General features: G+C 51.0%; 1 protein-coding gene across 15 annotated transcripts in view; it reads left to right on the top strand.

Moving 5' to 3' along the window:
- The window catches only part of Iqsec1 (IQ motif and Sec7 domain ArfGEF 1), a 322487-nt gene that overhangs the window by 281087 nt on the left and 16508 nt on the right, over nt 1–24892 (top strand). For all 15 annotated transcript variants that reach the window (XM_085840296.1, XM_085840297.1, XM_085840299.1 and 12 more), the window contains 5 exons: nt 6204–6495; nt 10256–11502; nt 20396–20557; nt 22893–23015; nt 24112–24278. In XM_085840296.1, coding sequence (XP_085696422.1) covers nt 6204–6495; nt 10256–11502; nt 20396–20557; nt 22893–23015; nt 24112–24278 — 1991 coding nt within the window. The remainder of the gene's footprint in view (nt 1–6203; nt 6496–10255; nt 11503–20395; nt 20558–22892; nt 23016–24111; nt 24279–24892) is intronic.

Raw genomic sequence — 24892 nt, forward strand, 5'->3', positions numbered from 1 at the left:
TCAGAAACCCTGCCTTGGGAAGCCACAGGAGGCACACATATGTCAGGAGGCTTTTTGGCTCTGACAGGTGCAGACTGCCTAGAATCTGGTTCAAGATGCTTAAATGTGAGTGTTTAACCACAGCTGGGTCTCCCAGATAGCATGGGTCCTCTAGCCCAGTCCCAGCCTGTTCTGAAAAGGGTGGTTCCCCAGGAGATATCTCCTCCTTGTTCCCCAAACATTATACTGAATCTTTCCATAGCACTGTTTGGGTCCTCGCTAGGTGATGGCAGTGTGTGTGGGGAGGGGGTTATGGATATGGGTAGGACCAGTAAGTGCTGTTTCATTTCAGGTTAAGACTGTATGAATCCTCACTCTCAACAAAGAAATACCAAGTAAATGTGGGTCAGTGCTGGGCTCAAGCCAGCCTGCCTGAATTTTGGTTTTCTTGTCTTGCTGTGTGGGATGGGAGAGTGGGCTTAGTTACATGTGAAATCTGGAACATTCCTAGGTGTGTAGACCTTAGCTTGCTTCCACCACCACGGTCATTGGTGGTAAAACGCAGGTCCCTTCTTCTGCTGTGCCAGCACTGCTTCCTGGAGGGACTTCTGACTAACATTTTCTTGAGAAAAAAGTCATTCATGACTTCACAGGCCATAATTAGAGACATCCAAGACAAAAAGGCCAAGGCCTTTACCCCCACCCGGATTCACACACAGCTAGAACTAGAGCCAGAGCCAGGATGTAGCATTTAGTTGGCCCCTGGGATCTGGTCTGAGTCCCTCGTGTCCCCTGGAGCTTTTAGTGCAGACGTTCAGACCTTTTCTCTGTCCTGTAGGCAGGGCCTCTGAGGTCCCAGTTATGAGGCTGTCTTGGGCAGCTGGGCCCCTCCCTCCTCAAGTCAGAGTAACCAACCTTTAAAAAGTATGTTTCTTTTATGAGTGGAGCCCTCTCTGTGCAGGCTCTGTATCAACACTGCTATGTCCAGCAACAGCCTCTTGCAACAGCCACTCCTCTCTGTTCTCTGGCACTGGAATGGAAAAGTGAGACACCAAGATCCCTGCTCATGTCATACAGCTGCAGTGTGCAAGCAGAAAAGCAGTAAGCAGTTACTCTATGCCTCTTGCATTGGGGCAGCAGGGACTCTGGGATTTCTTGTGCGATCTCTGCCTCACTCAGTCTGTAAAACTAACAGACCGTCTCTTGTAAGTCAGAAACGATTGAGACTGGAGAGGGTGGGAAGCTGGCCTTCTGAGTGAGCCTGAAGTCCCCAAATAGGAAGGGAGCCCTGGGGCAGGGCATGTACCTGTCCATGGAGCACCAGGCCTGCCTAGTCACCATAACCCCCCTTCTTGAGCATGAGAGCTCATGCCTTATCTGCTGAAGAACCACACATGCACACAACCCAGTTAGTTGCTGTACAGGTGGGAAGTGGCAAGGCCTCCAAAAGGACTGGGGACTGAGATCAAATGATAGCATAGTACTCAGAGGCCAGGAGATGTAACTAAAGGCTACAGATTGAGACTTGTCCCGTGGGGCTGGGGAGACTTTCAGTTAAGTAAGCAGTATTTCCCAGTCTTGGGGGTGACCCATGCAGGTTACATACTTCCAGAAGGAGAGTTCTCACCGCCTCCTTTCTCATGTTGGGACTATATGGGACATAGTATTTTCTTTTCCCCATGGAGAAATCATTTTATCATCCTTTAGGACTGAAGCACAGGATCATATACCTCGAGAGGGGCTGTTTCTGACCTAACCTGCCCAGATGTCCCAGCTTGCAGTAATTTGTGTCTGACCATGGGGGTCTATCTCCCATGCCAGCTAGGATCAGATATAGGGAATCTGTATGGAACCCAGCTGAGGCTCCACTCAAGATCAGCAGGAGGGAGTCAGTGATAGATTCACAATGTCTGCAGGGGGCTGGGAAGGGTAAGATGAAAGGTCTGCGACCTCCAGCCTAGCTCCGAGATGCAGAGGCTTCTACTGTGATCTGACAACTGCACCAGGGCTATTTTTTGCTCCTGGCTTTCTGTCGAGCGTGGCATAGGGCCTCAGCTGTGTGCCAGCATCAGCTCACATCAATCTTATAGTCAGCTGAAACCTCTCCAGGTCTCTTCACAAGAACAGCTGTCAGGTCAAATCTTCCCCATCTTGACGTTACTTCCTGTGTGTGGGTATAAAAGTAATTGCAGTCAGTCCCTTTTAGGTGGGTGTCTAGACTTATTTCTAATCTTGCGTGCTTAGAGACCACAGCTCTGTGAAAATCTTTGTATCCCTTTGTGTGTTGGTCTTCTTTCCTTAGCATGTGCCTAGAATGAATGTTGAACCACGAACATCTGAGACATGTGACAGGCAACAACCACCTAATTGCCATAGAACATTCTAGAAACTAAACAGTTAGGAATTCTCGGGGATGCGGAATGTATATCTCGTCCCAGTCCTTGATCTGCCTGTCGTCTAGGAGTCTGGAAGAGACGTGGTAAATTGAGGGGTATCAACAAAGGCACACTCTCAGGTATTCATCCCTGTCGGACAGACCTGGATTTAGGAAGATGAAACTGGGTGGAGGGAGGGTAAGACACAGAACCAGGACTCAGGAGCCTGAAGAGGTGCCAGGCCAGGTCTGGGTGGAGACTGACATACAGAACAATTCTCCACTTACAGCATGGTGATGTCCTGGGAAAAATATATCATAAATGGAAATACCCCTCAAACTCACTGCACAGTAGAAAAATCGCAGTACAAACAGCTATATCCCAGGACACTCTGAGCCTCTGTAGCTGTTTTGTAGTAAAGGACAGTTCTTGCCCACCCCCAACCCCCGCAAAAGAATGTGTGGTGGAGCTGAATCAACTTCATAAAGAAGCTCTGGGAAGATGCTGCAAAAAAAAAAGTCCTCCTGGATCCCTCCCTAAATGCCCAGGCATCCGTCCACCAGAGTAGAATAAGCAGGCCTGCTCTTGCCTGCCCTAGCAGTGGTCTAAGTATCTTTGCTCACTGGCTTGGCAGCATGGGCCTTTCCACTTAGAAGCCTTATCTTTGTGTCTCTCAAATCAGAAACACTCCAAACAAGAAAAGCCTCTGTTGGTGTCTGACACTGTGTGGCTTTGGATTTCTATTGTCATGATAGGTCTTTGAGGCACATAGGAAAAGTCTTAGGTGCTGGCTTTGTCCTTGCATCTTTGGGGTTGTTGTTGGTAGAGCAAGATATAGATGTTTTTAATTACATTTATTTTCTTTTGTGTGTGTATGTATGTATGTATATATCACAACATGTGTATGGAGATCAGAGGACAAATTAGGGAGAGTGGGCCCTCTTTCTACCATGTGGGTCCTGGGCATCAAACTCAGGTTGTCAGCTTTGGCAAGCAGGCACCTTTATCTGCTGAGCTGTCTCTCTGGTCCTGGGTATGTTTTTCTGGCTTGTTCCACTACACATCTCTAGGGCTGTCATTCACATAGATGTGGAAGAAGGTTGATCCCAGCTGAGTGAGGCTAGGTTGGCTCTGAAGGAGGCACTAATGAGTTGCCTTTTGGTGACCATCCCCTCTCCCTTCTCATAGGGGAAGCTCTGGAGTGACCTAGTCTTCTCTTTCTCACTCTCCCAAGCCAACCTATTGGCCTCAAACTGCCCAGAGCAGTCACACAGCTCCAGAAAGCTTCTGTCTATCCCTGACCTCTTTCATGGTAGGCTCAGCCTAAAAGTGCCCCTCCAGGGCAGGCACCCACTTTGATGTCACATCCATGGAGGCAAAGCCAGCTGGAGGATAAGTTTCTGACTCAACTCCTTTGCCCCAAGCTAAGACCTACTGAGTAGGCTGGCACTCCTGGGCTTTCAAGGCAGCCTAGACCCTGCTCTCTCCCCATCCACAGGAACAAAATGTCTTACCCTTCAAGCTGTTCAAGAACCAGACAAAAGACTGAATCTCTCTGGCCACTGCTCCTCCACCCTGGGCTTGAGGGTCAAGGACAGCATCATGAGCCAGGCCTAGCCATGCCTCTCTGACCTAGCCCCCTGTGGCTCTGGTGTAGCCTGATGACCACCAAGGGCTTTAGGCTCTTCTCCAGGAATGGTGGTAACTGCCTATCTACTTCTGGTTCAGTGTTCAACTGGTTCGAAACCCTCTACAAAAGGCACAGGCTTTATTTCTTCCAGTTCAGAACACACAGGTCTAGCCCCAGAACATGCATTGATTTTAGGGGCACACATCCCTGTGTGTGCTGACCTACCTGAGTGAAGTGGGGCCCAGCTTTGGTGTCAGAGAGACAGGGTGGGCTTTCCCAGTGGAAGCTGCTGTTCTGTACCCTTGATGGCCCAATTTCTAATGGGACTTACTCTCTCCTCATGACAGTTGGTTGAAGTTCTGAGCATTTAATGAAAAATGCTAGCCCAGGCTTCAGTAAACTGTAAGGGAATTTTCAGATTAACATTCTCTGCCCACCCCGACTCTCCCCTACGCACACATAGATCCCAGTGGCTCTGTGGTAGCCAGAGAGCCTAAAGGGTGGTGTTTCTTAGACTAAGCTGCTAATACTACTCAAAGAAAACCTATAGGCAGAGCCAGGTAAAGCATGTCTCCCAACTCCTGATCCAGGTCTTCCTCAAAGAATGGCTGTCATACTTTATCCACTGGGGCATGTTGGGAGGTTCAGCTGCCTGTCCCTGAAGGCAGAGGCAGTTGCTGGCTCAGAAGCCCAGTTTCTTAGCTATGGACCAGAAAGCAGGTGCTGAGATTTGCTGCTGTCCCTGGTGCAGAGTGCTTTGGTCCTCCCTGCTTCAGGCTCCTTCCCACAGGCCCCCACCCTGGGATGGACCCTCTGGAGTACAAACAACAGGACTCTAGCAGAACTGGGCAGGGGCAGCCTGTCTGCCAGGCTGCTTAGTGCAGGGACATTCCTTATTGGTCTGAAAAGCAGACATTGGGAAGGACTGAAGCCTGGGTGGGACCCTTCTCTTTTCTCTCTGTGCCCATTCTAGAGACCCTCCACCCTGCCCCAGGGACTACAGGGCTTTTAGAGTCCTGCCAGCACCCGGGTGTCTGGTCTCACAGGGCCAGGAAGCCTGGCAAAGGATGAGGGCTTGTGTTAGAAACTCTTCAAATCAGTGTCTCCTTTTTCTCCCCATCCCACACTGAAAAGCAACTGCAGAGGAAAACAGTATCTGTGCAGAATAGAATGTTCCAGGCCCAGAGCTAGGATGAGTCAGCAGCCAGTCCCTCTGTCCCCATTAGTTGGCCTTGCTCCTGCTTGGCATGAAGATGCTCTGTGGGACTCTAGGCAGTGAGGTGAAGGAACACCATTTTCTGCCAGTGGTACCTGGGGAACCTCAGTTTCATCACCTGTACAGGGAGTTACAGTTCCTCTTTTAGGGAGTTTTAAAACTTCAAATATTTTTATAACATCATGTTTGCTTCCAAGCTTGCCACGACAAATGCCAGAGGTGGACCTCACTCACAGGCCTTCATTATCTGCAGGCTCTCGAGGCTGCCAGTCTGCAATGGAGGTGTGGCCTGACTGTCTTCTCCTGAGCCTTTCTCCTTAGTGTGCCACCTTCTCCTCATGACCTCACTGTCTTCCCCTGTACATGCTATATCCTGCATTCACCCTCTTAGAAGGATACCAGTTCAGTCCACCCTAATGTCTTTCATTTCTAGGACACTATCTCCAGGGTGCTAAAGAGATGTTTCAGCTGTGAAGAGCATTCTCTCTTGCAGAGGACCTGGGTTCAGTTCCCAGCACCCACATGGTAGCTTATTATAACTATCTGTAACTCTGGTTCTGGGAGATAAGCAGGCACAGACACATACATTCATGCAGACAAAACACTTATAAAGAAAAAATAATTTTAAAAGATCCTATGTCTAAATGTACAAAACCAGCCTTACATTTAAGTCAAATGGTAGGAGAGGTGATGTTCTTGTTTATTCAAAACATACTGAGCACATAGCACTGGCCAGGCTCTGTTCTAAGTGCTGAGGGCCATTAGCACAGTGGGTCAAAACCTCTTGTGTTTGGAGGGCTGCTGTTTTTGGTTGGGAAGCCAGCTCCTACAGTACAGTACACCAGATGTTAGGACAGGCAATTGGTTCAGAAGCTCCAGGAAGATGGAGAACAAAGAGCTCTGTAGAGCCCTGGCTACCTGAGGTTGGGGGCGCTCTTCCTCACCTGCTCCCCAGCTTCTGCGTTCCTATTCAGCATGTGCCCCTTCTTTCTCTCCTCTGCAGTGTTGAGGGCGAGGCCCCCAGCAGCGAGACTGGCACATCGCTGGACAGCCCCTCAGCCTACCATCAGGGTCCCCTGGTACCTGGTTCCAGCCTGAGTCCAGACCACTACGAGCACACGTCAGTGGGCGCCTATGGGCTGTACGCAGGGCCAGGACCACAACAGCGCACACGGAGGCCCCGGCTGCAGCACTCGACCTCAGTCCTGCGCAAGCAGGCTGAGGAGGAGGCCATCAAGCGCTCTCGGTCACTCTCTGAGAGCTATGAGCTCTCTTCAGATCTGCAAGACAAGCAGGTAGGTGGCAGGGGTCCCTGCCCACTATCCATGGTCTCCCAAATGGCATGAGGCTTCAGCTGCCTGATGTTCTTGGTGATGGGTTCCAGATACCAGCTGGTGTGCACATCTGAGGAAGAGGGGATCCCTGCCTCCACTTCTTTCAGAGCCTTTCCCAGCCCAACTCTGCTGAAATGTGGGAAGGGATTTACACTGATGGTCAGGGGCACTGACATCCTTTCTGGGGACTTATATAGAACCATCTTCAAATTTTGCCTTTGTAGGTCTCAATATCCCTCACTGTAGGATATGGGGCCTGTGTTGGGTATCTGAGTGTCATGGCCCAGTAGGACATAGGTTGCCAAGGTGGCCATGGAGGTTCTCAGGGTCCAAGAAAGGCCTTACTTGTTATATTCCCCTGTGGCTGTGGTGCCACAGTATCTATGCTTTAGAAGATGTCTGCATTGAATGCTGCAGCTCTTCCTCAGGCCTCAGACCCAAGGATCAGGTGGCCTAACCCACTTTTGGGGTTGTTTTGAGCAGAGCAAATCCTCACGGTGCAGGTACCCAGTAGTGAATCGGCTGCTGTTTGATTGTGTCTCTGAGCAATGCCAGGTTTCAGGAGATCTCTGAACTGCAGGGATGTGTAGGAACAAACAGAACATCTGGTCAGCATTCCATAGCCCTGAGCTTTGTTCTTTTGAGCAGGTTCCCATGCCTTCCATGCAGTCCCATGGGCTAACACCGGAACCCCTTCCCACTGCCCACAGATGCTGTTCTCTCCCTCCTTCCCATGTTTGCTGGCCACTTTGTTCCATTTGTTCTCCAAGGGCCTCTATTCTTGAAGTCACAGAGATCTAGGCTTATGCAGCCCCATCTTCCTCAGGGCATGATGCCCTCGGGTGGATCTTCTCTCTTGGCAGACATCCCTCAGTCTTGATCTCTCATACCTGTGGTGATACCCCTGTTCCCCTCTGCTCACATGCTTTATCCTCCCAGGCCATCTACCTTCATAGTTGAGATTCACAAGGAGACTGACTGGTAGCAGATATTCCCTGATAGCTGTGGCCCTAGATTGCTTTGCCAGGCCTCCATTGAGTGTCTCAGCTCTGCCTAGATTCAGAATGGTCCCTGAAGAGTTTGTTGTAGAAGTCATCCACACAGGACCATGAAATACAATTGGACAGGATTGAGATGGCATCCAGACTGTAGCGATGATTCCGTGCCACAGATATGCAGCTATTCACCTTCATCCCACCCATAGCTGAATTCCCCCCTTGTGCCAAATCATAGGATGGGGACAGCCTGCAAATGAGACTGCAGTACCTGAACAACATTCCTGGACAGTGGATGGACAAGCAAGTCAGCAGTTAAGACATTTTCATTGCAGGAAGTGACACAGACCCTGGGGGTTACAATTCTAGAGGAAGTAGTAGAGGGTCTCTGAGTGTTGGCTGTGTCAGATGAAGGTAGCTGGCCTGAAAACTAAGCATTTGGAGAAGAGCTAATGTATGTGCCAAGGTTCTGGGACAAGAACTACCTTGGTGTGTCATTCTTGGTGTGTCTTTGTGTGTGAGATACAAAAAAAGATGGCAGGGAAGAGTTGGAAGAGGCAAAAGGCATTAACATCAGCAGCCATGCCATTTTCCATGTTGTACTGAGCATCCTGGCAAGCAAAGCGAAAGAAGGAGGGGATGACACGAGAGTTGTGAGGGGAAGGTGGAGTCACTGAAAACTCAGATGCATTCTCCTTAACCCAACCCTCTGTCCTTGTCCTTCCCAGTTCCTGAGAGCAGGAGGCCAGTCTAGGGATTAGGGAATGACCATCTCAGGTCTCTTGAGTGGTGGCAGTTGTGCTTTGTGGAAGGCAAGTCCTCTGGATTCTCATGCATACTTCTTTGAGACAGTCCTCAGCAAGTAAGCCCGTAGAGGTGAGCCCTGGCCCAGGACCAGCCTCTCTGGCACTGACTGTGATGCCTGGCTATTGGCTTTTCTCCGGCCATCTGAGAAGAGGGATAGAGTGGAATCCCTCAGTAAGATAAGAACTGTGTGAGTGTGTGGTCCAGTCCCTCATATCCCATGGGGTAGCAAGTGTTACTTGCTTTTCCCTCCTCTGGGTCCCATAAGAGCTATAGACAGGGCCTCGTGTCACTTCCAGACCAGAAGGCAGAATAGCTATGATGAGTTCAAGAGTAAGAAAGAGTGGGACTGGGTCAACAAATCCCCACTTTTAGGAGAGACAGGGAGGAACTTTCTTTGGTGACTCATTCCAGAGCCCACTTCTGCCTCCTAAATGAGCCATCATTCAACACAATACACACAAACTTGGGGAACTTGAGAAGCAGATGGTTGCCTAATCCCCAAGGTCCAGACATCAGGGAAGGCCATGGAGTAAGCTTTGGTGACTCTGGTGCCTTTAAAGCCCTTGGCAGGGATTCCATGTCAAGGCCTTCTTGGGCAGGGATTGAGAGAAGGAAGGATTGACTTAGGTCTCTTCCTGACCCTGAGCTCAATGACCACTCAGCCAGTAGTAGTTTTGTTTGTTGATATGGTAGTACAGCCGTCTCTGAGGGAGAAACCCGGAGCCTCTGTGGCTATCCCTGGAGCCCCTTCTCTGCTCAACTGGGCCTGGTGTCCTGAGAATTCTCTAGTCCAGCTTCCTGGAGGCCCTGAGATGGGTTGCAGAGGGTCCTCTCCCAGATATGGACCACAGCCCTGGCTTTGCTCAGTGTCTCTGGTGCATCTGTCTAACTTCACACATTCTCTGCCTCTCCAAGGCAGGGACCTTGTATGTTGCCCTTTTGCATTGCCAAGCATGATGAGGTGATGGTCCACAGTGTCAGACAGGTGGAATCAGGGTTTCACCTCCTCCTGGGCACCTGAATCCTCTCCCCATCCTCGAATAAATAAAGCCGTGCCCCAGCAGCTAGAGACTGCAGCTAGATTGCTGATTCCTACAGACAGGCTGTAGCTGAAGGAGTGTGTTTCCTGTTCACCCAGGATCAGGACTCAGGATTAACTCTCAGGCTGGGACTTCAGGAGGCTGTGGGTAACTCTTGAGAGATGCTGAGTTGAGGTGCCTGAGAGCTTGCCCAACATCCCTCCCACTTCACAACTGTGCCCTTCAGAGCTGTGCACCTATCTGCACTCAGGACTATAGGGCAAAGAAGGAGAGCCAGCCCTGCCAGTCTTCCCCTATCACCTCAGCCATCTGTGTAGCAAGGATAGAGACCTCACAACTACAACCTAGGAATGGGGCTGAGGTCTTTAGCCAGAGGCCCATGGCCTGTGCCAAGCACTTGGCTCATCACTGTGAACTTACCAAAGCACTAGAAAGTGGGTCCTACTGCTGCCCTGCATCACAGATATGGAAATGGGGGGGCTTCATGGTTCCAAGACTCATCTAGAGCTGATGAGAGATAGAGCCAGGGTCAAGCCAAGCCCCTGGCAAGGTTCTGACTGCTCATACTTCAGGCTCTACAGGTGACATCTGTAGATGCATCTTGAGAAAACCTCCAGGGCCCACAGCTATGACCAGAAGTGTTGGGATGTTCAGCATCTGTGTACCGCCACCTTTACCCAATCTCGTCTTATCCTGGCACCTATCTGTCCCATTTGACACTGAAAACCTTCAGCAGCCCCAAGCTGCTGTTTTAAGCCACTTGGGAATATGATAAGAACATCCCAGGTTACATCCCTATGGAGCATAGAAGAGCATAGTTGCCTATCTCTGTGTCATCACACAGGGCTCACGTTCTTCTCTTCTTACCCCACTCACTAGGTGGAAATGCTAGAACGCAAGTATGGGGGACGCCTCGTGACCCGCCATGCAGCCCGCACCATCCAGACGGCGTTCCGCCAGTACCAGATGAACAAGAACTTTGAGCGCCTGCGCAGCTCCATGTCGGAGAACCGCATGTCACGCCGCATTGTGCTGTCCAACATGAGGATGCAGTTCTCCTTCGAGGGCCCCGAGAAGGTGCACAGCTCCTACTTTGAGGGAAAGCAGGTCTCTGTGACTAATGATGGCTCCCAGCTGGGGGCCCTGGTGCCATCAGAATGTGGAGACCTTAGTGACCCAGCCCTCAAGTCTCCAGCCCCCTCCAGTGACTTTGCAGATGCCATCACGGAACTGGAGGATGCCTTCTCCAGGCAGGTGAAATCCCTGGCTGAATCCATCGATGATGCCCTCAATTGCCGCAGCCTACACAGTGAGGAGGTACCAGCCTCAGACACGGCCCGGGCTCGGGACACTGAGCCCAAACCAGGTCTACATGGCATGGACCACCGCAAATTGGATGAGATGACAGCCTCGTATAGTGATGTCACCCTCTACATTGATGAGGAAGAGCTGTCACCACCGCTACCGCTCTCACAGGCTGGTGATCGGCCTTCCAGCACAGAGTCGGACCTGCGGCTGAGGTCTGGGGGTGCAGCCCAGGACTACTGGGCCTTGGCCCACAAAGAGGACAAGGCTGATACGGACACAAGCTGCCGAAGCACACCATCACTGGAGCGGCCAGAGCCACGGCTGCGGGTGGAGCACCTGCCCCTGCTTACCATTGAGCCACCCAGTGATAGTTCCGTGGAACTCAGTGACCGCTCGGATCGCAGCTCACTCAAGAGGCAGAGTGCCTATGAGCGCAGCCTCGGTGGGCAGCAGGGCAGCCCCAAGCATGGCCCCCACGGTGGCCCCCCCAAAGGCCTCCCCCGGGAGGAACCTGAATTGAGGCCTCGGCCCCCTAGACCTCTTGAGAGTCACCTAGCCATCAATGGTTCAGCCAACCGGCAGAGCAAATCTGAGTCTGACTACTCAGATGGGGACAATGACAGCATCAACAGCACCTCCAACTCCAATGACACCATAAACTGCAGCTCTGAGTCCTCATCACGGGACAGCCTGCGGGAACAGACACTCAGCAAGCAGACGTACCACAAGGAGACCCGCAACAGCTGGGACTCTCCAGCTTTCAGCAACGATGTCATCCGTAAGAGGCATTACCGAATTGGCCTAAATCTCTTCAACAAGTGAGTTCCTCCCCTTCATGCATGGCTTTCACAATCATACCCCTGGGCCCAGGCAGGACTGGCAAGAGATGAATCCATCTTCCCTCCTACTGTGAGAGCCTCTACCCACACCCTTACCAAGGATGAAATTTAAGGCAGCCTTTATAAGGCTAAGGCAGTACGTTGCACCATGTTTATGGTTAGAGCAGCTTTAAATCCTAGGAGACCCAGCTCCTTCCAGGGGCCACTTATGGAGGTGGCAGATGTTCATGAACTAGACAGCAGAATGGGAACTTTTCTGTGGTAAATCCCTATCCATCATGTCCACACATGTGTCCCCATAGGTGACTCAGCCTCAAATGCCAGGTTCAGGGCTGATGTGAAGCACAAAGGTCTTAGAACAAGCCGGTAGCAAGTCTGTGTAGAGGCCTGGGGAAAAGGCAAGGTAGGGGAGCTGTGGACTGGGTCCTTTGCATGGCTGCTCTGGAGGGGCTCAGGGAAGGTGCAGCCGGCAGCCCTGAGAGCCACGCTGTGGTAAGAGATGGATATTTAAAGCAAGCTATTCTTAGCAGGGTCAAAAATAGCATGGGAAGTGGGGAGGGCTGAGCACACCCTCTGAGGGGACCTTGGCAGCTCTTGTTTAACCTGAGATTTTACATTATTTCCTTCCCTCGGGCCTCAGGGATTTGGGGTCATCAGAAGCCAGCCTGGTCTCCCTGGGGCTTGTGAACCTAGATAGCATGTGACTAGCCTGCCTTCTGGTTACAAGCATACAGCCTAGTAGTTTCCAAGAAAGGCCACAGGAGGGTAGTGGGGCACAGTGGGGGCCAGCCACATCTGAGCCACACCTTGCTGTTTCCTGCAGCTCCTCCAAAACTAGGATGGCATGATTCTGAGCATCCCTAGCAGTGCAGATGGAGTGGGTAAGAGGGGCCTGGTAGGAGGAGTATAGTATGTAGCCCTCATTGAGGCCTCCAGGAGCTGAGTCTAAGACTCCTCACATTTATCAAGAGAGTGTTCCTGTAACCTCTTCCCTTACCTGTGGCCTGCTACATGTAGGAGCCAACTCACCACTGTGCAAGCTACAGCCAGAACCCACAGGTCACTGACAACTGTGTCCTGCTTAGTCCATCTGTCCTACATTGGCTTTGCTATTCCTACACACTCCCCTGCTCCAGGACTGCCTCTCAGCCCTGGGTAATGGGGGTTAAGCAGAGTGAATGGGTAGAGGCCAGCAGTACAGTACAGGAGGCAAAAGAAACAATCTCCTTGGCCAACCAGCTATGGCCTTTGTAGATTCTTTCTCAATCTATCATTACTTAATTACATGTGAAACACAAATATATCCTTCCTGACAACGAAAGCCTTACAGTTAAGGATGTATCATCTTTGACTGTGGGAGCTCTTGCGCAAGTGTGTTATGTGTGTGTATGCACGTATGTGAGAGATCCTACTTGTCTTCTTTCATTCTTCACCTTATGTTTTGAGATAGGGTCTCTAACTAACCCTGGAAGTCAGTGATTCAGCTAGGTTGGCTGGCTAGGAAGCCGTAGGGTTAGGGTTAGGGTTAGTCCTCTTGTTTCTGTCTCCCCAAGACTGGGATGGTCGGCTTTTTGCATGGATGCTGAGCATCAAACTCAGGTCCCTGTCATTATACAGCAAGCTTTTTGATGACTGAACTGTCTCCCCAAGCCTATCCAGGTCTTTTTGTCTGTGGGCCTATTTTGTCTTTTTCACATCTGTGAAACAGGGCTGGTACTGATGTCGCCTCCTTCCAGACTGTAAGCATGCAAGCTTGGTATGTGAAGAGTACAAGGACAAACATATGCATTGCTATTACTTGACCTGCCTGTCGTCACTTTTGGCCTGTGCTAGATGACTTTGACCTAGGACTTCATAATGGCTGGCTGTTGAAAGTCTTGCTTGCTACTTATATGGTCCTTCATTCCTGTGTGCCACATGGGGTGGGGACCAGGGGTTGATGTCATGTGTCCTCTTGCATTCTTCACCTTACTCTCTGGGCTGGAGTCTCTAACCCTGGAAGTCAGTGATTTAGCTAGGCTGGCTGGCTAGTGGGCCTTATTTATTTGGCCATTGCTTCAGCCTCTTTATGTCTCTGGAAACGTGACACTATATGGACTGTCCCAGCACCTTCTCAGTGGAATTCAGACTCCTGGGTAGAGACTTTCTTTGGCATCAGAACTGTCAAGTTCATGTTTAAAGGGGGTTTTACCTGTTTCTCACCCCTGGATCTGACAGTGCTTGCTCCCCACCCACTCCTTTTAGTATTGCCCAGCTTCCTCCAGGCAGAGTGTGAATTGTTGTAATTTGCATTTTCTGCTGACTTGAGTCAGCCCTGTCCTATGGGTTTTAATGGCACACCTTCCAGGTAACTTGCTGTCATTTCTTCATTGGCTGCACTTTTTTTTTTTTTTTTTCAGTTCTAGGCCTTTAACTTAAGACCAAGGGGAAGTACTTTGTCCCCAAACTACATCCCTAGTCCTTATATTTTAAGACTAGCTCTCACTGAATTGCTCAGGTTGGCCTGGGACTCTCCGTACAGCCCCAGCAGGCCTTGAACTTATGACTCTCCTGCCTTGGCCTCCTGATGTTCAGTATTTGTCACTCTTTAGGCTTGCCATCATGAGGCCTTCTAAAGGATGACTCTTTCAGAATTATAAGTATGTCCCCTGCTAGCTATTTATCTTTATTGTCTTTTTTTTCTTGGGGTTTTTCTTCTAGATATAATGAACACAATGAAAAGGACCCTGGGAAGAATCTAATTAGCTTTAACTGCACTGCTCTTATCTAGTGGAAATGTTTAATTTTATTTAGTGTGGTCATCAGTGCCTTTGTGTTTGAAATTGCTTTTTCTTTTTATGTTTTGTTTTTTATTCTTCTAATTATTTTGCCCTGCTGGGGACTGAACACAGGGCCTTGCAAAGGCTAAGCAAATGTTCACTGCTGAGCCATATACCAACCCTTACTATCAGGTCTAACCATTACACTTTTATATATCTGCTGTGCGTGTGTGAGTGTGCAGGTGCTGATACACATGTGTGTGCCCATTTATTATGCATGTGAATGCCATCTCCCCAACTCCTCATGTGTCATTGATATTTTAAGACAAGGACCCCTCCATTGTCACACTCTTCATGGATAGTTGTTCCTCATGAATTTTAGAATCAATTCATTGAGAACCTTCTGGGGAAACTGGAGCCACCTCCAGATTGGAGGTGACTTTGGAGAGATAGCTCTTTATACTGCCCGACACAACCTAGAACTGGAAGGCCCAACCTAGAGGTGTGCATTAATTAAAACTAATGAAAATTAACTTGGCTCTCCAGGGGCACTAGCCACATGTGGTTATTGGAGACCAGGATAGGTGCATAGCTGTGAAACAGGCCAGGCCAGTCTAGAGCCCAAAGGGAAAGCTGCAGCAGCTCTGGTTCTGAGATCTAGCTGGTGACACTGGCAGGAGCCAGTCAGGTTCCATGTGGGATAGACCCTAAGGCTCTGGGACTGTCTCACTCCCTAGTAAGCAAGCACTCAGCTTCAGTTTCCTCCTTCACTCAGTCATGATACCAGGTTAGGGTGCCTTGGAGATTCTGTGTTGCTGTAAATTTGCCAGTTAAACAAGCCATAACCTGTTTGCCAGTCTTAGAGCCTTTTGTTCTATTTCTAAGGCTCTTCTATAGATGAGGGGAAGAGCTCTGGATCTCAGTAATGGCTGGTAGCTCCAGGTTTAGTTCACAAAATCCCAGGGCCCCTCCAGGGATAAATCTGAGTGCCCTGGTGGCCTTGCCTGGACTATAACTGCTTTGCCCTAGGCCCTGGAGTTTGATCCAGGCCTTTACTGGTCCTCAGCAGTCCCAGTACCATGCTGGGTCTCTATCCATGAGATCCAACAACCTCCATTCCCCTCTGACTTCACTACCAGTTTTCTGCCCCCTGCTTGTCTCTTCTACCACTGCTTGGGGCTTCTCCTGAAAGTCTCAGGTCTTCTCCCCTTACTACTGCCATCCCTCCAGGCCCTACCCTTGCCTGCACGCCTTCTGAGAACCCTCCAGGACACATAGATCCTAATACTTCCCTAACAAGTGAGGTACCTATCTGTCCAGAGCATCCTTCCAGAGGGGTCTGCAGAGGCTTGCATGGTGCCCCACAGTGAGAGAGCCAGAGAAAAAGATGAAACGGGAGTGCTAAGAAAGAGAGGCAAGCTGGGAGGGCCTCTCTAGGGAGCCTATGCCACCTCCTGTTGTCCTGCCCCTGTCCAGGCCCCAGTTGTACATCTGGTAGGCAGCTCTAGGAGAAGGCAGGAATCCAGAAACCCCAGGCAGAAGGGGACCAACTATACCACTGATCTACTCCAAGACCTGGAGTGTATTCCCATGTTTGAGCCTTGGCACAATTGAAAAATGGGTGTGGGTCCTTTTTCCCAGGACTTGGACAGAATTTGAGACAAAGGGGCCAAGGCCTGGCCTACAGCTGCCATCCCAGGAGGTTCTATGGGTGGCTGCTGTCAGGCTCAGCTCAGTCTTGGAGGTTTTTCTTGGCCCTGTGCAGCTGGCTGTGGGAGGGGCGGACGAGCGGACGAATATTCATGCTCTGTAAGGTCATTTCACAGTCTCATTCTTGTCCTCACTCAGAGCCATCCATAGCTGCTGTTGTCACTGAAGGTTGTAGCGAAATGACAGGAGACCAGAGAAACCAGTGGAGGGAAGTGTAGTCACACTTGAGTCTAAACCAACTTGATGTCTAGGAAAGCTGGCCTAGACTTAGAGAAAGCCAGAGCTGGAAGTTGACAGCTGGGTGGAACTGTGAGCGGGCTCACTGCTCACTTTCTGCCTGGTTCAGAAAGACCCCTACATTCAGACACAGACAGAAGTGGGTGAGGCAGAGGCAGAAGTCAACACTTTCTGCTGCTAGGTCCTTGCTGTATGGACTGACTTTCCATTGTGGTGTCTCATGGTGGCTCAGGGAGGCTTGGAGGCTTCCTAAAACAACAGAATATGTAAAGGCCTGTCACTGTCTTGCTGGGCACACTGGAGCTGAGTAACTTGATTCTTCTGGCTCCTCATTTTGTTGTCACTAAAGGGAGTAGTTTCCTCCACCAGGAACCCTCCTGATTCCCTATGCAGCTCCTCCTCAGAAGGTCCCAGTCTCTCCAACCATGCAATTGAAACCATACTTTATCCAGGCTGCTGTGATGTCCCTCTCTGGTTGGTCCTTGCAGTCTGTACAGTTCCCAGAGGCTTGATGGAAGCTCCCAGCTTGAACTTCCTGTTTCATTCTTTCCAGGTGACCCAGTCAGTCCTAGGATACAAAGGTCCTTGAGGGGTTAAGTGACTTGCCTCAGGGTCCCCAGCCAGTAAAGGGACCGGAGATTTAAGCCCAGGCTTCCTGTTCTCTGGCTCCATAACCAGAACCCTCCCTGCCTCACACACCAATGAGAAAACATGGTTTTGGAGGGTGGGGACTTGGTTGGCCTATGGCAGATAGCCAAAGGGGACTGTGGCACGCCCCTCTGCTTACAGTTCAAAGATCAGACCAGGCCAATGGCTTCCTTCCACAAGGGAAACTTGAATAGAGGCCACCACATCCACATAGGGCAGGGATTGCCTCCCTCTGCGTGTGGGAAGAACCGCAAGGTTGTTCATTCATATCCAGCAAAATGGCTGTCCTACTGCATGGAGGCCAGTGTGAGGTAGTCACTCCTGCAGGAAGCCTCTTAGAGCTGTTATTGAGCCCTGGAGCTACCTCTCATCATAGCCTGTCCCCTCAGTCTACCCACCCCTCAAAGTGGCTTACACTAATCCCTGCTCCTCAGCCACAAGGACTGTGGCTTCCTCTGTTCTGTGACATCCATATAGGGTCAGTCCCTCCTACCCCAGGCTTGGATCACAAGTAGTAGTTGTCAAGGATTATGAGTCTGCCCCCTTTCTGCCTGTACGCCTGACCACCACACACAAGCTTACACAGACACACACCAGCAGAAACCAAGTTGTCTTACACCCTGCTGCTCCTCTGTGCAATGACTGGGTGCTAGAGGACCCCTGGCTTGGTAGTAAAGTGCCCTGGCTCTGATCCCCTCAGACTAGCCAAGGAAACCTTCTAGTAATTGGCCCTTACTCATCCTGTTCCAAGCATGCAGGCCTCTATGCCCATTCATCCTGCTATGCGACTACCCTTCCTCTCCCCTCCCCCATTTCCCAGTGCCAGCCAACCTGGGACAGCCTGTGGGCCCCAGGCTGCAACCCCTCCATGGACCTCTACCTAGATAGCATCCCTAGGACTTCCCTGGAAAGGCCCTATCTGCTGTACTCACGGGCCTATTCCCACTTAGGCTCCCAGCCCCCTTTGCCATGCCAGCAGCTCACTGTGCCTGGCACCTTAACCTCTGAAGTGTATGTGCTCAGGGAGATGCCATAGCCTCACACCCCATAGAACATCCCCACTTCCCTGGGCAGAGGAGCCTGTCTAAGAGTCCTGATATCATGGACCTGTATGTATGGGAACAGGCAAAGAAGTAAGAGAATGCCAAAGCCGGGCAGTGTATCATGGGGGTGGGGAATGGACCAGATCATCTTGGGCTACTTCATTACCAGCTGTGCCGGGTCACTGCTGTCAAGGGACCAGTAAACACTGGTCCTTGTTTTTTCCTACTCAGGAGATAGAATAGACCTCTACTGACTGGGATAAGGGAATGTACCTGGTCTCATCATTTTATGGGCACACAGCTGGGTGTACTTGGGCTGGCACCTCACCCCTTAACAGATCTTAGTGACTGGACAGAGGGAAAGGGAGCCACTGTGATCCAATGGCCAGCCTGGCCCTAGGGGTTCTGCATAGCTCCAAGTGGTCTCTGCTGGACCCTCCAGAGCAGGACATACACCCTGAGACTCATCTGTACAGCTGTTTGCAAACTCACTTGTGTCATCCTGTGACAATAGGACCTCCCTGCTAATGAACTGAGGGCTCAGGTTTACATAAAGACAGACAGGAAGTCAGGGGCTGGGGGTAGGAAGAAACCTGTCTGAATCAGAGAATACCCCTCCCTTCCCTGGACCCTCAATTGCCCCCCCCCCCCACATAGAGAGAGAGAGAGAGAGAGAGAGAGAGAGAGAGAGAGAGAGAGAGAGAGAGAGAGAGAGAGAGAGAGAGGAAGAAACCTGTCTGAATCAGAATACCCCTCCCCTCCTTTCCCTGGACCCTCAGTTCCCCCCCCCCCCCCCAAACACACACACACAGCCAGGTGTCGAAGGTAATATGCTCTGCTCTGGAGTCAGAGCAGGTATAGTTAGGCTTTGTCTGTACCTGCGGTGTCTGGCCTGTATGTTTCCTGAGCCCCTAAGGATCTAGCTAGTGAGACCACAGCCTGGCAAGGATAGGGGATTCACTTAACCCAGTAGTGCTGCCCCAGACACATTCCCAGGGTCTTGGCTTCACCAGCAGGGCCAGTGTTAGAGCCTCTGGTGAAGCCTGACATCTAGCATCTGTTTCTGCAGCACAGTGTTCTCAGCACAAAGCTTCCTGGTGCTGGGTAGGTACTTCTTCGCAGGGCCTGGATGGTCCTGGTGAAGCTGTCAGTAGGTAGAGACATTTTCTGTCTCCAGCTGGCTTCTTGTCTTGCTTCCTTTCAGGAGGGGTGGGGGTGAGGGTGGGTGTGAGTACAGACACAGAAAGGAAAATAAGGAAACTATATGCAGTGGAAGTGACTATTTGGATGGGGCAGTACTCTCTTATGCCCTTGATAGCCACAGGTTGGCAAGAGGTTTGTAGTGTTTTACCTCTGGGTCTGCAGTGGGTTTGACTTCTGTTTACCAAGCAGAGATGGCAGGGGTTACATGCCTATGTTCCCAGTAGGCTTTGGGTGCCAGCTGAGAACAATTTAGAGTTCTCAGAGAATTTGGGGTATCCTCTCTGGCAAGAGGAGCAGGCCTCTAGCAAGTTTCAAAGCTGGAGTCCCACTTCTCTGGCTGAGGCAGGAATAAGTCACCTTGCTTACTAGCCTATTCTCTAGTCCCGGAGACTACGTCTAGGTAACTCCCCTTCTTTACTATGGCAGTCTTCTGTCTTCTCTTCCTCTTCCTCTTCTTCTTCCATTGAGCTCTCAGTAAGTCTTCTATTTGTACAGCCCTGGAAGGTCCAGATTTATGGGGTGTCAGCTAGGCCCATATTGGATGAATGTGTGCATATACAATAAAGTTAGAAAGGGGACCAATAACGGAAGAGCTATCATCTTTGCAGGCTGCTTCCTGCTTTTCCAGCCTAGTAAAGCCTGGGACTCTATCTACCTAGTGTAGCTGAGATTTGTGGCTCCCTTACCCTCAGGGGCCCCTCCTACCCCTAGCTTTGAGTTAGCTGTTCTTATACCTAGGCAGGCCATGCAGCTGAGTGTGTGTGTGTGCATGTGTATGTGTGCCTGTATGTGGTATATGCACAGGGTGACATGCTGAGCTGTATGTAGGAGCAACTTTGAATTGGTAAAGGTGGGTCCTCACAGGGATTGCAGACAGTAATCATGGTCCAGTGTTAAGATCTCTACTTGTTAACCTGTCAGTAGCAGCTTCCATGTGAAAGAGCAGGCAGCAAGTCTGACACAGTGGTTCAAACTTGCAGAAGTGTCTATAGATAATTCTGAGAATCATGTTTCCAGCGTCCACAGGGGCCTCCCCAGTGCTAGCATGGGATCTGGGCAGTTGAGTAAAGGACTTGGAACCAGACAAGGTAGGAAGTCATTTTTGAACTCTGAAATCAGCACCCATGCCACATAGAAGGGGTCAAAGGCCAGGGACTGGCATAGATAAACTTAGTGGGAGAACATGGAACACCTATTAGAGGTCCCACCCTCTCCCCCGCTAAAGGGGTCAAGCGGTCATTACTGAGCATTCTTCTTGTTCATCCCACCCAGGAAGCCTGAGAAGGGCATCCAGTATCTCATTGAACGCGGCTTCGTGCCCGACACGCCAGTGGGAGTGGCCCACTTCCTGCTGCAGCGCAAGGGCCTCAGCCGCCAGATGATCGGTGAGTTCCTGGGAAACCGGCAGAAGCAGTTCAACCGTGATGTGCTCGAGTAAGTCTGGGGGGTCAGGGCCCCATTCCACATGCACAAAATGCTGTCAGCCATGGAATCCCCAACATGCCACATCACCTACATTTACTCGTGTACTGTCAGGCATGCTGTCAGGCATGCTGTTTGCTGGGACATAAAGTTACCTCTTGCTTTCCTGGGATGTGTCCTGCAGAGACCAAAACCCCAAGATGCTCAGGACACACCCTAAAATGCCCATTTGTCAAACAGAGTTACTGATCATCCCCATATGATGTCAATCCTCTCTATGGACAGTTGTATACTGTGAGGTTTAGTGAGTAATGGCAGAAGCAAGGTGTGTGTTCACCATGGACAAATTTTTTTTTTCTATCTTGGGCCCACAGTTGGTAAGTCTAAGGTTGGGATGTCCAGTAGTATAGAGAGCTGCGTAAACAGACACATACACCCCCAACTGCACCCTTGACTGCCACCCAGTCTTATTTGCCCAAAACAACACCCCATGCCAATCCACATATCTCTACACTGCCAGGTAGGTACACATTGCCAGCTGGGTCTAATATAAACTCCACCGCCCTCTCAAAATCCCTCCATCCACCACCATCCCCAGAGCCTCTTGCCATCACATATGACCTTCAGGTGACCCACATCTGTGTGGCCACCTTGGCCTGACAACTGTCCATCCAACATAGACAAGTAGCCCTGCCCATGCCTAACCCATCACCCCATCTCCCTGGTGGGCAGCAGTCAACCACACTCCAACATCCCTGAAAGCTAGAGTGTGTGACACTGGGCCGTGGGAAGCACTGCAGAGAGGAAGGTTCCTGGGCTTGTCCTCCAGCTGCTTCTGTTGTGAGTGGTGCTGCCCAGGGCTTACTGTCTTCTCAATTTCTCCACAGTCTCTCTTCCCTGACATATATAGATGGGTAATGGTAGGAGCTCAGAACAGGTGACCTGCTAGCTGCCTCTGCTAGGATTGTATCCATCCAGTCCTGGTTCTGCAGGATTTCACAACTGGCAGAAATGCAGAGATGCTGAGCTCAGGGGAGAAGTCAGTACTGGGGAGGGTGCTGAGCCCTGTGCTCTGTTGAGGACAGCGGGAGCAGAGATGGAACGGAGTCACTAGTTTTGGTGTTTTGCGGTGGGTGTCCTGTACTGTGGTCTCAGGCAGCTAGACAAGGACTACTGCCCCAGCCTCTCCATGTAAGGGGTGGCCAGTACTGTCCTTCTTTTACACAGGACACAAGGTCTTAAGTTATGGGCCTGGGTGCAAATACACCCACACATGCACTCATGCAGAAACCCTTCCTGTATTTTCATATGTGCACATAGACATGACCAGACACATAAAGGACTAAAGCTTTGGTGGAGGCCGGCATAGAGCAGGCAGCAGCAGAAGGTTAACGCTTCTTAGCCAAGGACGTGCATCAGACCTCCCCGATGGCCCTCATGTGTTTCTTCCCCTTCCTCTCACTAGTCAGCACAGCAAGCTGCAGGGATGCAGGGAAAGCAGATCCATTGCCACAGCATTGTAGGCCCCACTACCCACCCCCCACCTACTGGTTTTCTGCTCTCAGGAAATCCTTGCATTGTTCTCCTCCCATTAGAAAATAGCACTGGCCTCAGGAAGTAGCCAGCCCCCCCAGCCCACCTCCTAGGCCTCCTGGAGGGCAGCTGAATTGCTCAGATTCTGTCTGTCTGCTGCTCTCCTTGGGCCCCTTAATGGGCCCAGGAATGGAGACAAGTCCCAGTCTAATGATACTGCCACAGTCCACTTTAGCTTTGTAGCTACAGCTGCTTTCAGAGGTGATGTGGACACCAAACCATTCTGGGAAATGCTTCCCAGAACCCATCCTCTCTACTCAGCCTCATCACAGAATTAAAGGTGTGCCTGTCTCCCCTCCTTCCCTGCTTCTTCACACTAGGGTGGCTTAGTCTCCAAGGTGGCTCTTGAGAGGCCCCTGCCAATCATGTTCCCTCAACATGAGAGTAAGTCTGCTGCCTGGGCACACATCCTGGTCAGGCACCTGAGAGCTCTCTTCATGGGCCATCCACTGTGTACCCATGGATATATGAACTGCAGTGCTGGTCTCTCTATTGGAGAACAGCCCCACCTTTGAGCTCCTCGGTAGAGAATGGCTTACATGCACACAGAATATGCCTCCTACAACTCTGGGGTCTCTAGATGCCTCAGAAGCCTGGGGATCTTAGGGGGCAGGCTTCCCAGAGGCAGTCTGCCTGTCCCCATAGATTCAAGGACCTTTGGCTCTTTGAGGTCCAATCTCTGTCATGTGATAAAACTGGATGTGCCACCTCCATGGGCCTGGCTGCTCTCACAGGCCATCCATCTCTGTTTCAGCTGTGTTGTGGACGAGATGGACTTCTCTGCCATGGAGCTAGATGAAGCCCTCCGGAAGTTCCAGGCACACATCCGAGTCCAAGGGGAGGCTCAGAAAGTGGAGCGGCTCATCGAGGCATTCAGGTCAGGCCACGTGTGAGGTAACGTGGGATATACCACATCAGTGGAGGGACATGCTCCTCATGGCATTACAGGGGTCCAGGGCCACAGCAGGATAGTCAGGACCCCTGACTGCAAGCAGTTGTACTTTGGAAGGTCAGACCTTATTCTGATTTTTCAGGCTCAGAGGTTAATGTCTCCACTGTTAGCATTTTGCTCACTGTCTCAAGGTTCGCTGGTTTCCCGTTCCTGGCCTTACAGTGTCTCCTGGTGACCCATCATACAAGCTATAAAGCCATGTGACCTGGGCTACTCACCCAGTCTACCTGCTGTGTGACTTTACACAGATTACTTCTCTGTGCCTCCCTTCCACTACCTGTGAGGTGGGGGAAATAGTAGCAATTAGAGAGGGGTGGAAGGATGGAGGGGCCCTCTTATCCCATACTTGACATGACAATGAAGTTATAGTCATTCCCTTTGGGACAGTGTGCAGACCTGCCATGTTGGGGCCTCCATGTTTGAGGCTGAGTGTAGACTCCTGTCCATTGCTTACCCAACTATAGCAGTGGGGTCGAGAGGAGTGAGGACATGGAAGGTGGACCACTCCAGGTGACTTCCTGAAGGGACCAGCACTCAACTGGGCCTGGTTGAAGAAGGCTGAATTGCAGCTATGCTGCATACAGATGTTAACATCTGCTCTACCCTTGCCTTTCCATGAGGTCTCCAGTAGAGAGGCCGTCAGAAGGTTGGCTGTGGTGGCCAGTGAGACAGCAAGTGAGTGGAGCATTTGGTCAGCTGGTGAAGGCAGAGGACTCAGACAGGCACTGAAGCCATAGTAAAGGGAAGCTAGCTTCTCTGTGGTTCTAGATAGCCTACTGGGACATCCCCATTCCAGGCAAGAGAATGAGAGGCATAGCCTTGAAGCTTTCCCTCCTATACCTGCCCTCCTGTGAGTGAACTGGATCTCAGGGAGCTGTGCTGGGAGGTCTGTTCTGGGCAGCCAGCAATCTCACTGGGATGAGGGTGGAGGGGCTGCAGCAGGGCCAAAGGTTAGGGTTGACTAGCAGGCAGCGCAAGTGCAAGGCTTAGGTGATCCCTGACCAGCTCCCTGTCCTCCCAGCCAGCGGTACTGTGTCTGCAACCCAGGGGTGGTGCGACAGTTCCGGAACCCAGACACCATCTTCATCCTGGCCTTCGCCATCATCCTGCTCAACACAGACATGTACAGCCCCAATGTCAAGCCAGAGCGCAAAATGAAGCTGGAGGACTTTGTCAAGAACCTCCGAGGTGAGCCAGGAGCAGGACACACAGCTGGCTAGCCCTGCTTCCCTCTGCCCTGAGGACCTAGACACACTGAGAGGTGACACATGTACCTGAGATCTGGGTTTTGGTGGGCCTGACACAGAGGGCCCTTCAGGGAGCCCAGCACTACATACATGCTCAACAGAGTGAAGTGCAGCCGGTGCCACGCGTGCCCCCCACCACAGGGAAGACGGTGTCTGCTTGCTCCAAGGGCACAGAGGACCTGCCTTTTGTGGAGGTTTACCTAATGGATGGATTTTGAAAGGGAGCCCCCTGTGCCATTCCCGTCAGCCTGGTATTTGATTATGGAGGTAGTGGTCAGAACTCCATGCACTATCTGGAAGCAGGGATGTTGAGTCTCAGTGGATATGTGCTGCCTTTGGCCTCAGGTGAGAGCATCCCTGGAGCTACAGTGTATGTATTACCTAAGGAACAGAGCTGGTCTACACTTGATCAGATTATTGAGTGCCAACTGTGGTCTGTTATTTGTCCTCCTGTGTAGGAGGATGCCCCTGGTTAATGCTCTCCAGTTCCTGTAAGCTTTCACAGTGTCTACTCACCCTCTGCTGGCAGGACTACTGTAGCAGGAAGGCTAGGGA

This window comes from Mus caroli, unplaced genomic scaffold, assembly GCF_978045245.1.
Source record: "Mus caroli unplaced genomic scaffold, Mus_caroli_1 scaffold_7, whole genome shotgun sequence".
Lineage (NCBI taxonomy): Eukaryota > Metazoa > Chordata > Mammalia > Rodentia > Muridae > Mus > Mus caroli.